This window comes from Balearica regulorum, chromosome 6 (assembly GCF_011004875.1).
Source record: "Balearica regulorum gibbericeps isolate bBalReg1 chromosome 6, bBalReg1.pri, whole genome shotgun sequence".
Classification (NCBI taxonomy): domain Eukaryota; kingdom Metazoa; phylum Chordata; class Aves; order Gruiformes; family Gruidae; genus Balearica; species Balearica regulorum.
Genome location: NC_046189.1, coordinates 2,761,047 through 2,776,594, shown reverse-complemented (window position 1 = coordinate 2,776,594; position 15,548 = coordinate 2,761,047). Strand labels below are relative to the sequence as shown.

Below are 15,548 nucleotides of genomic sequence, written 5' to 3'. Positions count from 1 at the left end.
CATTCTGCACAGCCAATTACTTCTGTGCGTCTGTCACTCAAAGGAAAAATGACTGAACCCATTAGATCAAACCTTTGTCACTGTTCCTAATGCACTCTTAGGCCTCATTAATCTGAGGGAGCAGCAACACAGCCGCCGGTGCCTCATTGCCTTCCCCCCACAACAGGACACGTGAATCTTCTCATCTCTCCCCCAAGTGCACCACGTTAATCAAGCTCTCCTTATTACCCCGGTCCCTGTCACGGCGGAGAGCGCTCTCTCTCTTAAATGCTCTCATTATGGTCCATCTTTAGAGCTGGCTGAGTGGGGGGGAAAAAAAAAAAAAAAAAAAATTGGGGGGAAAAAAAAAAAAGAAAAGAAAAAAAAAAAGAGCCAGAGAGAAAGAGAAGAGGAAAAAGCAAGTCCGATCACATTAATATTCATGACAATAATTAGTATTCTAGGTCACTGAATATTCATGCTATTAGTTTGGTTTTTTATGGGTTTGCTGGATGTCCTGATTGCTGGAGTGTGGAGGAAAACAGCATGGTTGGGACTTTAGATGTCAACGGCAGTTCAATACTCAAAACACATTTGTGAATTTTTTTTCCCTTTTGGTAAATCAGCTTCAACCCTCCTGATGGCTTTAATATTTTAAAATCACTGGGGGAAAAAGAATGAGCAATTCTGCAAAGGTCTTAACATCCAACCAGTTAGCATTACAACATGTAACCGTCAAAAATCAGCGAGATTGCATCGGGTGGACAAAGACAGATCTGTGATTTTATTCCGGATACGGCGCAACGGAGGCATGAAAATCAAGCAGAGTGAAACAGGCGCAGGCTGAGCAGCGACGACTGCATCTTGTCCGGTATCTAGTCATCCGCCTGAAGCTTTATGACACGTTTCTACCCTTTATCTACCTAATCGTCATCAGACATGGGCACCATTTGCCCACTGGAGGAAAGAATTGTAAGACAGTTTGTTGTTCCCTTCTTTCTCTAACGAGAAAAATCTAAGCAAACCCCCCCCCTTTTTTTCCCCCCCAATATTTAACAAATGCAGTGTTTTTATCAAATATTTATTTCACTAACACTAATATTTGCCCTGCTCCCTTTCCCCCAATATTAAGGAATATAGGGTACTTGCAGTGAAAGGTTATTTCTCCCTAGTTCTGGAAAGGGCAAATCCTAGACCAAAGGAACTGGAGAAGACGACCTTGAGGGATCCCCCTCTAGTGGGATGAAAGGGAAATCTCCGAGGTACTTAAAATTGGGCTTTTTTTGCCTTTGAAACGAGCAAACTGACAACTTCTCCTTTCGTTCGCTACAGCTGTATATCACCGAACTAACAGCAAACCCAACCGCATGGAAAATTGACTTGGGTGATTAATGACGAAAGTAAGTCACAAACTTGCATTTGTGATCTGTGGCAAAACCATAAAAACCTCACGCTCAAGTTGAAGCGCGGAAAACATTTCACATTAAGCCGAGTCATCTCACATACCACCTCAGACTGCAAACTTAGTAGCAGCTAACCACTAACTACCAACCTCTGGTCTGGTGGGAAACTCCACCAGATAAAATCTGGCACTCTCAAGTCAGAGACACCACACTGCTCCAGTACGCAACCTCAATCACCTACGAGTAAGGACCCCAGAGCAGGTGCAAGCGTTCAGGACTCTGTTCTGCATTTCTTTGCACGTGCATCTGTAGAGGCTTCGGAGCAACTCCCTACGCTCTTGGCTTGACACGTGTTTTTATTCACCGCCAGCCTGACGATAACATCTGAATCCTCACAGTGACCTCCAATTAAAAAAAGATTACTACACGATCTACAAAAATACCGACGAATTCTGTATGCTTTGGATCGGGACTTGAATTCACCACGCATCACAACGCAGGAGTGACCCTACCCACGGTTTTCTGTCGTGCTTCCCCTCCTGCCCACGGCACGCCGCACGTGGAGGGTGCTGGCTCCCAGTACCGGACCCAGCAGCTATTAAATTCAGATATTGTGGAAAATGGCTTCTCAACGTGACAGGTAGGGCTGTAGATGTAAGTTAGGCTTAAAAAGTAAAAAAAAATTTAAAAAAAAAAAAAATTTGCAGTGGTTAAAGAAAAGAATTATTAGCCAGGTACTAGAATGTAAAGACACCATGTCAGAAACCTTACTTTGAAGGTATCCCGGTCTAATTGAAACATCAATTCTCTACCTTTTTAAAAGAAAAATCTGGAAGGCTTTCCATGCCAACTCAGCCCGATTCCAAGCACTTCAGTGTAAAATAAGATTACTTAATGACCACTGCGTTGATTTGATAGATGATCACAATTAATAACAGATAGAAAACTCACATTTATAAAAATGTGAAGATGCTGTTCTTATAACACGTCTGAAGTGTCACATACGGTTAGCGGGTAACAACCTTTAGCATACTTAACGATGGCTATGTAGCTAACACATTTTAGGATACTTCACATACTGTACAGTCACTACCGTAAGTAAATTTAATAGCACCAAATTATTTAAATGAAGTGTTAATCAGGAAACAATTTATCTCTACACTATAAGCTATTTTTAGATGTGAACTTTCTACATCAGTGGCTCTTGCTGCAGCTCAGGCTTTGGGTTGTTTGTAGAGGAGAAGAAATAAATGACTCCTGGGAGAGATTTCAGGAATAAGTTCACCTTCAGGTCAACCAGCTCAAATCCAACCCAACTTGGGAGTAATTGAAACCCGGACCCACTCCTGCTCCGAAGTCAGCAAGAACTGAGTCAGCTTCTAAAAGGCACGGAGACTTGGCCGGTGGCTGATTTACCGGGCTGCTGGCCCTGATGACATCGCTGCAATGTGCTACCAACTATTAAAGTTGGAACTGAGCAAATCCGCAAGTCACCCTTTCCTGAGGTACTTCCAACTGAGACGCGTCGACAGAATGATGCTCACTGGCGCGTACATTAAGTTACTTAAGCATCATTCAAAAACTTTAAGATACCACGAAAGCAACATAACTTCAGATTAAAGGGAATAAACTTCCACTGCCCCCGACTCGGAGATTCCTACCAAGTTAACATACAAGTACGAGCACTTTTCAGGAAGTCACAGTTAAAAATCTGTTATTTAAAGCCTATATATAACACAACTAAACCACCCCCCCCCCCCCCCGTCCCCCTGTATTGCCTGGGAGGAGAGGCCACACAACCCCAATTCTTACCGGATGAACCCCAAGCTGCACCTCCAAGAACCCGAGAAAGCCCAGAGACCGGCTTTCAACTTTTAATAAGGTGTCATGGCAAAACTTCTAGGGGAGAAAAGTCAACCTTTGTCCAGGTTGGGTGTCTGGCTTTGCAACAGCAGAAACAGCCTTACCTTCTACTCGTTTGTTTTCTGACAGAGGACAGAAAATATTTATTTTCCCCGCTGCTGTTTCACTTCCAGTTTGGTTACTGTCCTGCTGTGACTATACACACCAAGAGAAAAGTATTTTTCCCAGCTCTTGTGTCAGTGTGGAAACCCAGCAGGAAAGAGTCGTCTTGAGGTTTTTTCTTCAGATATTCTCATATAGGTCTTTTTTTTTTTTTTTTTTTTCATCTCTGAAATGGAAGCTCTCAAGGAGGACTGGAATTTGGCTTTTGTTGTTAAGATGATTATTTCCCAGAGATATTTGCTTCCAGATGTTTGGGATGTAAACACATTTACAGATTGGGATAAGCTGACACTGAGAGATGGGTATTGCATGTTTATCAAACAGTCTTTAAAACCAGAAAGCCAATCCTGTTCAGGCGAGGAGTGCCACAAAGCACGACCACATTCAGCGTGCTAGGAACGACATCCTTTAAACTCCTCCTTCTGCATGCGACATCTGCGTCAATCGGATCTAACAGATTAAATTTTCACTTACTGCTTGACCGTTATATATAATATTACCAAATAACTGAGTGTACTCCTCTTAAATCCAGGACATCTCCCTAATTAGCCTAACTCCTCTTCTTCTCATAGTAAGGCTACGAGAGGCACACTGCAAGAGATCTTCACCGGGATTAAACATGCAAGAGAAAGAGACTGAATGTGTTTGATACAAGCGATCGCTCAGGTCCAAGAAGGCTTTAGACAGGGACGGTGATGAGAAGAAGGAAGAGCTCAAGCTGCCCCACGAGAAGCTGAATGAACTTTTGAGCTCTCTTATGGACGGAGTGTTATGTCTTCGAGCAGCAAGCGCTGCCTCGCAGAGACACAAGGTCCCAGTAGGAATCAAGCGGGAGCTCGGAGGTAAAAGCTATCCCCAAAGTGTCTCTTGGGAGATGACTGCTCCTACACCCTGACCCGAGCTGTCCCCGTGCTGTCCCTGACACCTACACCCAAGGGCCCCAATCTCCGCGGATTTTCTAACCCACCAGCCGACAGGCAAGAGGCTTTGCGTTTGCCTCCCATCAGACCGGCCGATGCGCTGGCATCTACCCAAAATACAAGAAATTCCACTAAAGAGACAGAGAAAACTGTTGGGCACTCGTGAAGGAACAAATTTAAAACGTGTCAGTTATAGGTACTCCAAGAGACATCAGGTACATCTGTTTATTGGCAAAGCTGGCACTGAAATCCATATTTGTGTTTAACGGACCAGTGATGATTTCAAATGTAAAGCACTATTTGACTGTTTCAACGATAAAAAGGCATTGACTTTTTTGCTTTTGATGTTAGAATGAAAACAAGCTCAGACGTTTCTAGGAACACAAGTTAGTGGAAAACAGGTGATTTCAGTCGAGAAACACTTTCAGCAGGTCTGTGCTATCACCATGTATAAGCAGAGACAATGAATTCTATTTCCAGGGGCAATCTTAAACATGACATTTTAATTGACCAGCGGTGGTATTCCAGTATCTTAGTTTTTTTCACTAAACTGTGCGCAACAGCAGAAGGAAAAGGAGTCTGTTCCTGACCACATCAAACAATTAAATTAAATACTGTCCTCACTTCTAAGCATGGAGAATATCACTCCAGGTACCCAGTCTGCACTGGCGAAAAACACAGAAGAACAGAAAACGCCATTGTTTTAGGGAAGAGGCAACGAATGAAGCAGTGAGAACGTAGTGTATTTGCGTGCCTAAAAATAAAAATAGCAAGGGCTGATTCTTTCTGTGCTTGGTCCAAACCTCCTCCGTACAGCAGATCTGTGTACAGAAACCTCCCAACGACAAACCAGGAACAGCCAGTTTCAGCCCTGCAATCAATTTTAAAGCATCACGCAAGATGAAGACAACATTTTGCCAGCGCTAACAACTGAGAAAAAGCCCTGAGACAGCAGCACAGACCGCGAGGGATAATTTGCAAATGGTTTTAGTTGCACGGCAGATAACTGCAGAGATACCAGAAATCCTCCCGGCACTCCAGGAGCCGAGCGCCGAGTACCTACGGGTCTCCCGCCCAACGGCAGCCGTGACCCTCTGCATAAAACCCACCATCAATATACTTGACCACATGAAAGTTGAGACTAACGAGCCAGGCACAGATTGTGAGACCGTCTGTTTGTACAATACTAACACTCCCCCAATATTTCAAAATCACTCTCTGCAATGCAGCTCTTCAGTCTTACCTGACCACAGGAGTGCTGAGAGTGAGACATGGACTGATGCACAGCTGAGCTGCTGACAGTTATTTCCCACATCCACTCTGTCCTACTACTATTTTTTCCCCCCACTTTTCTTCCTTTTTTTAAAAAAAAAAAAGTAATACTTTACTGATTAGGAGTTTCGGTTTTTGTTTGGTTTTAACCCAGTAAGTACAGCTTGGATCAATCAGCTTTCTTAAAAAAAAGCTCCTCTGTGTTCCTGCTGCTGGTCATTCTGTCCAGTAATGCAATAACCAGACAGGTCTCAAAGGCGGCCTTTAAGTAAGAAAGATTTGATAAAGGCAGCTTCTTCAGAAGAAACTAATTCTGTGAAGAAAAACCCCAGAGAAGAGATACCTTGGCTGATAACGCACTGAAATTCAGAAGCAATGGCTGCAGGGAAGAATACTACCACTGGCCGTGTACGCAGCTGAACTAATGAAATACAACCTTACAGAGATGTTTGCATCTGCGCTGACCCTCTTCTCTGCCCAAAACCTCAGCCACCCCTCCCTTTTATATCCCCTGACACCCAAAGTGGGCAGGAGACAGCAGGTATGGAGGTACCAACAGGCTGGCCGGCCGCCACGTAGAGCGTAAAGCTGTTCAGTCCAGGCTGTCTTCATTTGCTCCCCCCAGCCAGTGATAAAGATGCTTCAAAACTGTTATGCTTCCAGCTAGCTATAGGGATAATGTAATTAAGACATCAATCCTTGCTTTATCTATGGGAAGAGGGCCATGCAAAGATAAGCAGGTCAAGAACCTGCTTCAAATTAAAGAAGCACCAGTGTAGCGTCCCAGCTGCGCGAGAGAGGAAACAAAGGTGTTCAAGTGGGTAACAACAGAGAAATCAGGTTCGACTTCCCTTGGATACAACTCTTTTATACATTAGGAGGGCGTTAATTATTTTAAGACTTAACCGCAGCAGATCTCTTGAGCTGTGCTAACCAGGCATCGACAGCAGAAAAGTCTTTCAGTATTTCTAAGCAACATGATAAAGATGCCAAGAGAGAGGACAGAAGCTCCAACTATTCCCACCACGTTATTTGAAAAAGCTCTGAAAGCAGAGCTTTTTCCCAGCATTTGAGCATTCTAGCAAAACTAACGTTTCTCTTTTAATACAACTGCCCTGCGATAAAATCTCAGGCTAGCCAGGGTCACGCACGGTGGCTGCCCCCACTGCCAGAGAACTGCCTACTGTACAGTTGCACGTAAAGAAAGCATTTCACGTGCAGAGAGTGCTGAAACAAAATGAAATGTCTGATATTCACTACAGTCATGTACAAGCTGTTTCCTTCTGACCTGGTCATCTAAGCATATGCCAGAACATGTAAATTCCATGCTATAAACTTTATAGTAGTATGTATCTCTGAATATGTTTTCAGAAACATACTTCTCTGGAGCAATCAAGCAATTTTTGCCTGTGTTCAAATATCTTAAAAGCAGACATCTCTTATTTAAATGTCTTACTGCTGGTTTATTGACTCAGTCCAGCACTTTTCTTCCCTAAATTATGAACTACGTTGGAAACCAAAATCACTCCCCGCACCCAGTCGTCTGAATTAAACAGCAAAATGGAACAAACCAACCAACCACGAATAATTTTCTCCTACGAACTCTTCCAGTGGCAATGCCAGCTCTGCGCCTCTCAAGGGGTAGGTTACAACTTGGGGAAAAATAATAAAAAAAGAGAGTCTGATGGCTTCAGACGTTTCAGGTCCCATGCCAAACTAATACACCACGTCACACAAGATTCTCCAGGGATGTCTGCTCTGTGGCACCACTGTAAAGCCACAAGACTTTCCCCCCCCCCTTTTGCCTTTTTTAAACATTCATCCCAATGAGCAGCATCCGCAGTTGGAAGGAAAATCCTTCTCCCTTTTCCCCAAATATAGGGGAATGCGCATGGCAAAACCACGGGGAATTACATCTTGATTTGAAGCGTAACTATTACTATCCAAGAGGAGACTCTAGAATAGCAGGGTGACCGAGTTTCTCCCTGCGGTTGCTCATCCTACCTGCGTAGCGTGTATTGCACAGGGACAAAAGTCTCTTTGGATGGTCTTGTCGGCACACGCTGGAGGTGTCTACGTTAATCATCAATGCAAAAGGCAATCGGGACTTTATGGACATCATCCCAAACATGCTGACAAAACTTCCGTACCAACACTATACCGTTATGAGCTTTGCATAAGCCGTGCGTTTTACAAGATAAATTGTCTTAAATGTTTTTCCTTAATGCAATTTTTTTAAATCCACTTAGCTGTACGGACAAATACTTCAGCAAACAATAAACTTCTTTGTTTAGAGCTCATGAGGAGCTGTAAACTACTTCCATAAACGAACTAAAATAGCTTTCTACGGAAGAATCTTTGCTGTTGGAAAGTCCAAAATTGTGCATCTTTCTACAGGTGGAAGAAAAGTGCTGTGGATCCCACCAGGAAGCCACAAAAAGCCCTTTCAAATGATACATCTCCTGCTTTTCCAAAGCATTAGCCCTAACAGATCAGTCGTAAGGCAGCATCAATTCTTCACATCTGCTAATTTCTGGGAAATTATGTAGGGTTTTGGCAAGTACAAGCTAACAAATATAAAAAGATGGACCTTGAAGGTTACTCAGAAACTTAGAGTCTCTCGTGGACAACAGGTCAGCAGTCAGGGCTTCAAAAAAGTTACGCGCGAGCGGTCGTGTGGATTTGTAAATGATTAACAGATACCATCCCCATCCCGGCAGTACATGACAATTGCCTACAGACACTGGAAATGCAGTCTTTCTCCCTTTTTTTTGCCCAGCTTGGTATTCTCTTACCTGAATTCGGCGAGATGTGTAAACTGCTCATGTCCTTGGAGAGGCCGTTCGTTTTGGGGCTGGAAATGGGTGCGCAAGCTGACGTAGCTCGGGGTGGCCTCTTCCCGGGGACTTTCACAGTGGTTCTCAGCAAGTCGATTTCTTTCCCGTGAACGTTCTGCATGTAGTCCTGGTAAGAGGGGAAAACAAAAAACAAAAACCCAAATCCCAATATCAAACAGGTAGTTCTGTAAGCAATAGAACTAATGAAACCTGGTTTCATCAGACTTTTGTCCTACATCATCTGCTGGCACCCACCGTTCGCTTTTCCCCTTCCATTTTCTTGACAATCCCTTCCACGCTTCTCACTACTAATACTCCCAAAATCACGGAGCTTTCTACTACGTCCTCCAACTACCGGTTGGGTAAAAGGCAATTCACAACGTGGCTAGTGCTGAGCCACATGTAGGAGTCCACCATCTAGCAGGTCCCAAAGAGAAGGAGAAGGCAATGCCAACTGTCCCTCATGAGCACGCTTCCTTGTGTCTCCTCTCTGCCAACGTTTGATGCACTTATCGCTTTCCCCCTCAAATTTGGCTGAAATTGGTCAGGAGGTGCCAAAATTATGAAAGGGCACTGACTGGTGAGGTTTCCTTCAAACATGATCCTTCCTCCAAGCACACACACACACACACAAAAAAAATCACAGAAGGGAAACAATTATGCAAATTGTGTCTGATTAAACACACTAAAAGCTGGAAGCCAGAAGTGGAAAAGGCATTTCCCAATTCTTGTTTGGAAAGCCCACAAAGAGGAAATAAGCCGACAAATCCAGTCAGCTGTGGACAGACAGTGGTCAACTGACTGGAGCCAAGCCACCGCTTCCCAAGAAATCCATGAGAAAGTTCTGCAAACTGGAAATAGCTTCTGGAAAAACAGGCTCTTGAGATTCTGCTTTCCAGCTTCAAAGGCATTCCTGAGATTGCCTGTGGGCTTCTTCGGATGAAAACGGAAAAGCAAACAGATAGGGGTGTCTGTACCAGAGGGCGAATGACAATTCGTTAAGGTGAGACAGCCACGGAGGCTGCAGTCCTGGGATACATCAGAAGAGATATTTCCAGTGGGGACGGTGAACATCAAAGCCAGTACACAAGACACCAAAGTTTTCATCTCCTGGTACACATGGTGGTGGTTATTGGAGTTCCAGAAAAAAAAAAAACCTGAAACAACTAGGAGGACACTAAAAGAAACAAAGAGACCGTATTTTATCAGAATGCATGCTGGGCGGGTAGCACAGGATAGCAAAATAAAGAGTGAAAAAGGGTAAGAGCATTGCACAAAAATACATCTGAGTATATGTACCCCAAGAGGAAAACAGCAATTTGAGCTAAAGATTGGGAAACGATCTGGCCTTAAGCTCTTGAGTTAAGCTGGAAACCAAGGGAACGGTATTGTTGAGCAAACTTCTACGCAGAGCAGCTGGGGCAAAAAACCTAATTCCTTCTCAGATAGAACTCGGCAACTTAGAGAGGCCTGGGCGATGCTATGGGCGTCTGCACGAGCAAAGACTTGCCAGGAAAGACCTAACTCCCTGTTGTCCAAGTGTCCAGGGCAAGAAAAACCCGGATCACGAGGTGTTACGTGAAAGACTACCAGTATTTAACCAGCTTGGTTCCAACCTGCAGCACACAGACCTGTACACCACCAGAAATTCAATTTTACAAGTAAATACCCGAATGGACTAGAAGCATACCCAAAGTCTACGTCACTGCTGCCACGATATGGGGAGCAATCGGCTCCCTCAGAAAAATCCTTCCACTTTTGAACAGTTTTACAATACAAATTACATATTCCGCTCAAAACACATCAAAAATCGGACCAGCGTTCATTTCTTCACAGCTAACATTAATCTGTAATAAAACCCCCAAACTAAGCCATCACACCCGCTTCCCCCCCCGCCCCCCAGCTGTCTGAGAATTCTCAACAAAAGGGGGGGCCCTGAACAATTCGTGGGGTGAGGACACCGAGCTCTGCGGCCAAAAGACACAAAGGCGATCCGTTAATAAAAATTCGCTCACCAGGTGTTAGATAGAAACGAACAAAACGGTTTCATCCATAAATTATCAAGTTGGCGTAACTTTCTCGTTCAGTGTCAGTTCTTCACAAATTAAAATACAATAAGCAGAACATAATTGCGCATTTATTGCTTATGGGCTCTAAAATGAGGCTTAATCAGATGGCGACTAAACCTCAGCGTGCACTCCTTTTAATAGACACGTTTTATTTAAGGTACAACCACCAGCGTACTCCATTTACGTTTGAGGAGGAGGTGTTTATTCCAAATTCTTCGGGTGAATAACGCGTACGATTTCCCCGCTACCTTGCCAACTTGTGAGATGTGACAGGGCATCATTAAAGCCCTTTTAATTGAGGGTAAGCCAGGCTTAGGTGAGCTGTAACCATTCGAGAGAGTCAGCGAACGCCGGCGAACAGGAAATAAATGCGCTGCAGCCATACCGTTATTATACGAACGTGCCCAAACACAACAGATGCCACACAGGTATTAACGTCAGCTTAAATATTTATAGGGATATATCAAATGTAAATAATAAAGCCTCTTTCATTGTGTGCAAGATGCATAGCGATAATCTCTGCATTTCCCCGAGGAGGAGAGGCAAGCACCAAGTTTCCAGTCGGCAGAGCATCCGCCCCCACGCGTGCTCCTTCAGATCTGCACTTGGGGAATAAAAGTTAAAACTACAAAATAATGTCGCGGCTTCAGAAGCGCAATGGAGGGTTTGATCAGATTAGAACAGATGAGGGTCTCGCTGTCATCTGGAATATGCTGTGTTAAAGAGAAGACAGCAAGCCTGATTTTGATATGCAAATGTTACAGATATAACTCCCCTAGATGTTAGTTGTAGAAAATGCTGATCCGAGAAAAAAGGGGAAAAAACCCTTTAACAAGGCATGAGGGTAATTCAAAGCCAAGTACTTTTAAACAGCACTTAACAAGTCCCTGGAGCCCACTCAACAGTGGGCCACCCCAGAAGTGCCATCTTCTGCCCCTCAACAGCTTGAAAAAGTAGTAATTGCAAATCCATTTGCATTTTTCTTCTTCTCAACTTGTCCATGTTCATCATTCAGCAATGCAGGGGGAAAAAAAAAAAAAAAAAAGGAAAAAAAAAAGGGGGGGGGAAGCAAGCAGCAGAGGGAACCCTCCCCAAACGTGCAGCTAGCAGGAGGAGCCAGCGCCCCAGCCCTCCGCACCCCTGCGCTCGCACCTTCGCCATCGCTTGTTTTTTACATTTCGCTCCTAATTATGTTGCATCTATTGCCATACACTTAATTAGCTGCATTAATGTGATTTCTTTTCACATAGTCAAGCAATTAAGAGCTATGATTGAGTTTCATTCAATTAGCCTCAACAAACATGCTAATTGATGTCCCAGATGCAAATGAGGTGCAATGAGAGAAACCTGCTAGCAATTGAGAGTTGCGGTGGGGAGACCCACAGCTCTCAGCTTGCTGACAGCAGCACGGCTTAACATGGCTCCCACCTTCCGCAGAGCTGCCTTCCGAGGCGGAGAGCGGGGGGAGAGACAAGCCGTTAGTGCCTCAGTTGTCCCAAATAGATCCCTACAGGAATAACGGGCAGCGTTGAATCAAATCAACGGCGTCTCCAATTCTCACGGCAAGGGGCTGGTTACGAGCCGGAGAAGAGCGTAGCGTTTTCCCGCAGCCGGGTAGGTATTACGGACCCGGCGAACGCCACCGTGTCTTCAGCTAAGGACTATAAAAGGACTCCATCTAATCTCCGAGCTCGTGAAATACTGCGCAGGTAATGGCCTGCAGTTATCGGTAACTGGCAACTTCATCTTAGTCAGCTGTGGGGCAATGCCGCCTCTTCAAGTTAAGGCCAGAACGCATCAATCAATCAATAATCCCTAAAAATACGCTCGCTGTATTGATTCTCATTGCTTTTCATCCTGAGGTTACCGTTAGCGGTTTGCTCAAATATAGTGCTGCCGAGGTGTTAATTTGACTACTCAAGGCCATTGACCATTATCTAGAGGACTAAATAAACTGTTAAAATATCAGCGAAAATCGTAAAAGCTACATTGGCTGAAGATGACACAAAATATTATTTGACAGCACCACAAAATGAATTGCCTTGAGTAAGAAAGAAACGATGTGCCATGACACAGAATAATGCAAAGTAAAATTACTTCAGTTCTGCTCTTAATGCAGCTCTCCATTTACAACAGCAGAAATTAATTTAACCAATTAACTGAACAGAAGCCTTTCAGACATGCAAATTGAGCAAACGGGTACGATGATGCTTTTCTCAGACCTACCAAAAAGAAACACTGCTATTCTGGGGGACACACACGCATTTTTGTTCTCGAATGCCAGCGGTTGTTAAACTTGCTGCCATACATCTCAATGACTTCTGACTGCCCTCAAAGCTGGAGAAGACACTCCACCAAGGGCCACAAGCTGAACCCAGGCTACGTGATGCTTCCAGCTAGCTGCCTACTTTCTCCCAGCCAAGAGGACTGAAGACAACAGGTAAACGTCTCTTCTCCCACAGCCACGCTTAGTGCTGCTGCCGCCTGCGCGGCCCCTTTTTCAGGGGAGGAAGGACATACGGACCAGATCGAGGGAAAGGCAGAAGAAAGCGCTGGCTGCTGCCTCCACGAAGATGGGACTCCACCTCACATCAACCGTGTCTACCACAGGTATCTCAAACACTTCAAGGACCACTGAGCACGTGGCAGCACGGTTCCTCCCTAGAACGATCCTTAAGTTAACGACGTGGCTCGTGTTTGGTATCGTACACTGTGGATATCAAAAGCATTGCGGAGTTTGATGATTTTCAAATGTCTCTAATACAAGAGATGGTCATCCTTGTCACACACGCACACAAAAAAGGCCTTTCTGCTACCTAGTTTGTATTTCAAACCCATAGTATTTCATTATCAGTGTATTAAGCAAGAAAATGTGTATGAATGCTGAGTTACTGAACGTAACATTTTATTCGTTAGTACCACAAGAGCTAAATCCCCCGTACTCTTCTGTATAGCTCCCTGCGTGCAAATCCCTCCGTCCTTAAGGTTGGTGTTTTCCTCTTGATTTGCACAATCGCACGATATTTTGCAAGGTAACAGAAAACAAGCCCAGGAAGAACGAGAGCTGCACCGCTGTACTCAGCCAGGTTTCTACCGCACAAAGCACAACAGGCAAGTTCAGTTCTGCTCCGGCAGCAACAGAAGACCGAGTGGGACTCTGATGGAACTTGCTTTGGACTGTACTTCTGTCCTGGGATTGCAGTGGAATGGCCAATGGCGCTACCTAGTCTTCTTGGCCAAGAAACCAAGAGGACAGAAGGATCAAGCTGTAGAAGCCAACAGTTAGGGCCTCCCGTGGCTGGGCTCAGTTGGGTAGAGAGAAAACCCTCCACTGGAGTTGTATTTTTTACATCGTGGCACTAGGTGAATGGGACTCAAAGCTCATGTCAAAACCGCTCATCTCAGCCTTGCCGTGTGTCATAGCAGGACCGTTTTAAAAACCATCTGCTCCCTCCTAGAATCTCCCCGTGTGTTTCTTCCACCACATACGTGTCCCACTGCCACTCTCTTCCAACACACAACATTCCGAACGAGAGAGACTAGGCAAGCAGTGCCTTTCCACGTCTATAATGGTACACAAGTAAGAATATCACGTTTTTCTCATTTCTAGCTATTAAAATCTCTCAGAAGCCGCCTGTTTTTCCAACCCTAGGAACTGGTCCAGGCCCAGGATCCTTCCCAGATCTGTCCCTGGTTTACACTGAGCTTCTGAGAAAAACACCTTCATTTTGCAGCAGTTTCTCCCCACCGTTCAATCGGACAAAACACTCCGAAGGCTTAGCTTACTGAGGTCGAGATAGTGCTTCCTCTTCTGAGGTGAAATAAAAATTATTATGGAAAAGAAAGTTTCTGGTTGCACCTCTGGATGACATTTTAAAGACTGTGGGTGGTATATTTTTTGAAACACAATTCCTATTTCACGAGCTGACCTATCGGACCCACAAAACCTATTGTTCACCCTCGGCTACAACCGCTTCCGAAAAACAAAACCCAATACCCTTCCCTCCCAAACCAGACCAATCCCCACCCCCCCACCAAGCCCCCGGCAGACCGGTAAATGGATGGAGCCTTGACTTTTGTGCCTCTACGTGGCAGTCAGACATTTTTATTGCAAAACGCCGTCTGGAAAAGATGCAAAACAAAATTGCTAAACTGCAAAAGAAGAAAAGGGCGGGGGGGCGCGGAGAAAAAAAACAAAAGGCCCCCTTCCCTTTGCTTATTGAGTTCAAAGGCATAACATGCAGCACCCTGCAGCAAATGGGAAGCTACACTAATTTTAAAGCCATAAAACGCTATAAAGTGCCCTGCGGGGCAGGACTACACTGAAGCTAGTTGCACCTAAATAAGACATGGTTCATTTACTTCGCAGCTTAGCCTAATGTAATCATCAGCGGATTTCTAGCCTAGAGTTGTAACAGGCAAATAGCCGATACTGCGGAGGCGACACTCCCAGCCATTGAGGGGCCTCAGCTAGATTGCTGTTGATTAGAAAATTTTTCAGTTTTGACAAGCACTTAATGAACATAAATCGCTCCTTGATTGGTTTCCATTTGGGGCCACAGGCACACCTAAGAAGAAACAAAAGTCTCCAACTCCTCTCTCTTCCCCCTCCTCCTCTTCCCGGGAAGGACCTCGGCAACAAACCTAACATCAGGTTACGAGCCGCAGCGGAATATATTCATCAAATGTTCCTGTTAAATTAGCCATCCTCCCCTCTCGCATATAAATACAGGCATAATACCGTTCGGCTTCATAATATATAGTTAATCTTGAGAAAAGCAACAAAATGTTATTTTCTGAGAACACAGGAATGAAAACGCATTCTGGAAAACGCTGATCACCCTAAAGCGCTCTGTCCTGACAAAAAGAAGGTCATCTCGAATCTGTTTTAGTCACATTGGGAATCAAGAACATTAAATTTCAGTAATAAAAAGCATTGGCCGTATCTATACCGTGGCGTTAATCAGTTTGATGAGTGTTGCAGGGGCAGGGGAGGAAGGCAGGGCAACGCTTTCAAAAAAAAAGCAGTTTCGCAAAATGTTG

General features: G+C 44.6%; 1 protein-coding gene across 1 annotated transcript in view; it reads right to left on the bottom strand.

The window, feature by feature from the left end:
• Positions 1-15,548, bottom strand: part of AGAP1 (ArfGAP with GTPase domain, ankyrin repeat and PH domain 1) — a 297,553-nt gene that overhangs the window by 121,450 nt on the left and 160,555 nt on the right. The window contains 1 exon segment of the mRNA XM_075755906.1: positions 8,395-8,563. Within this exon segment, the coding sequence (XP_075612021.1) occupies positions 8,395-8,563 (169 nt within the window).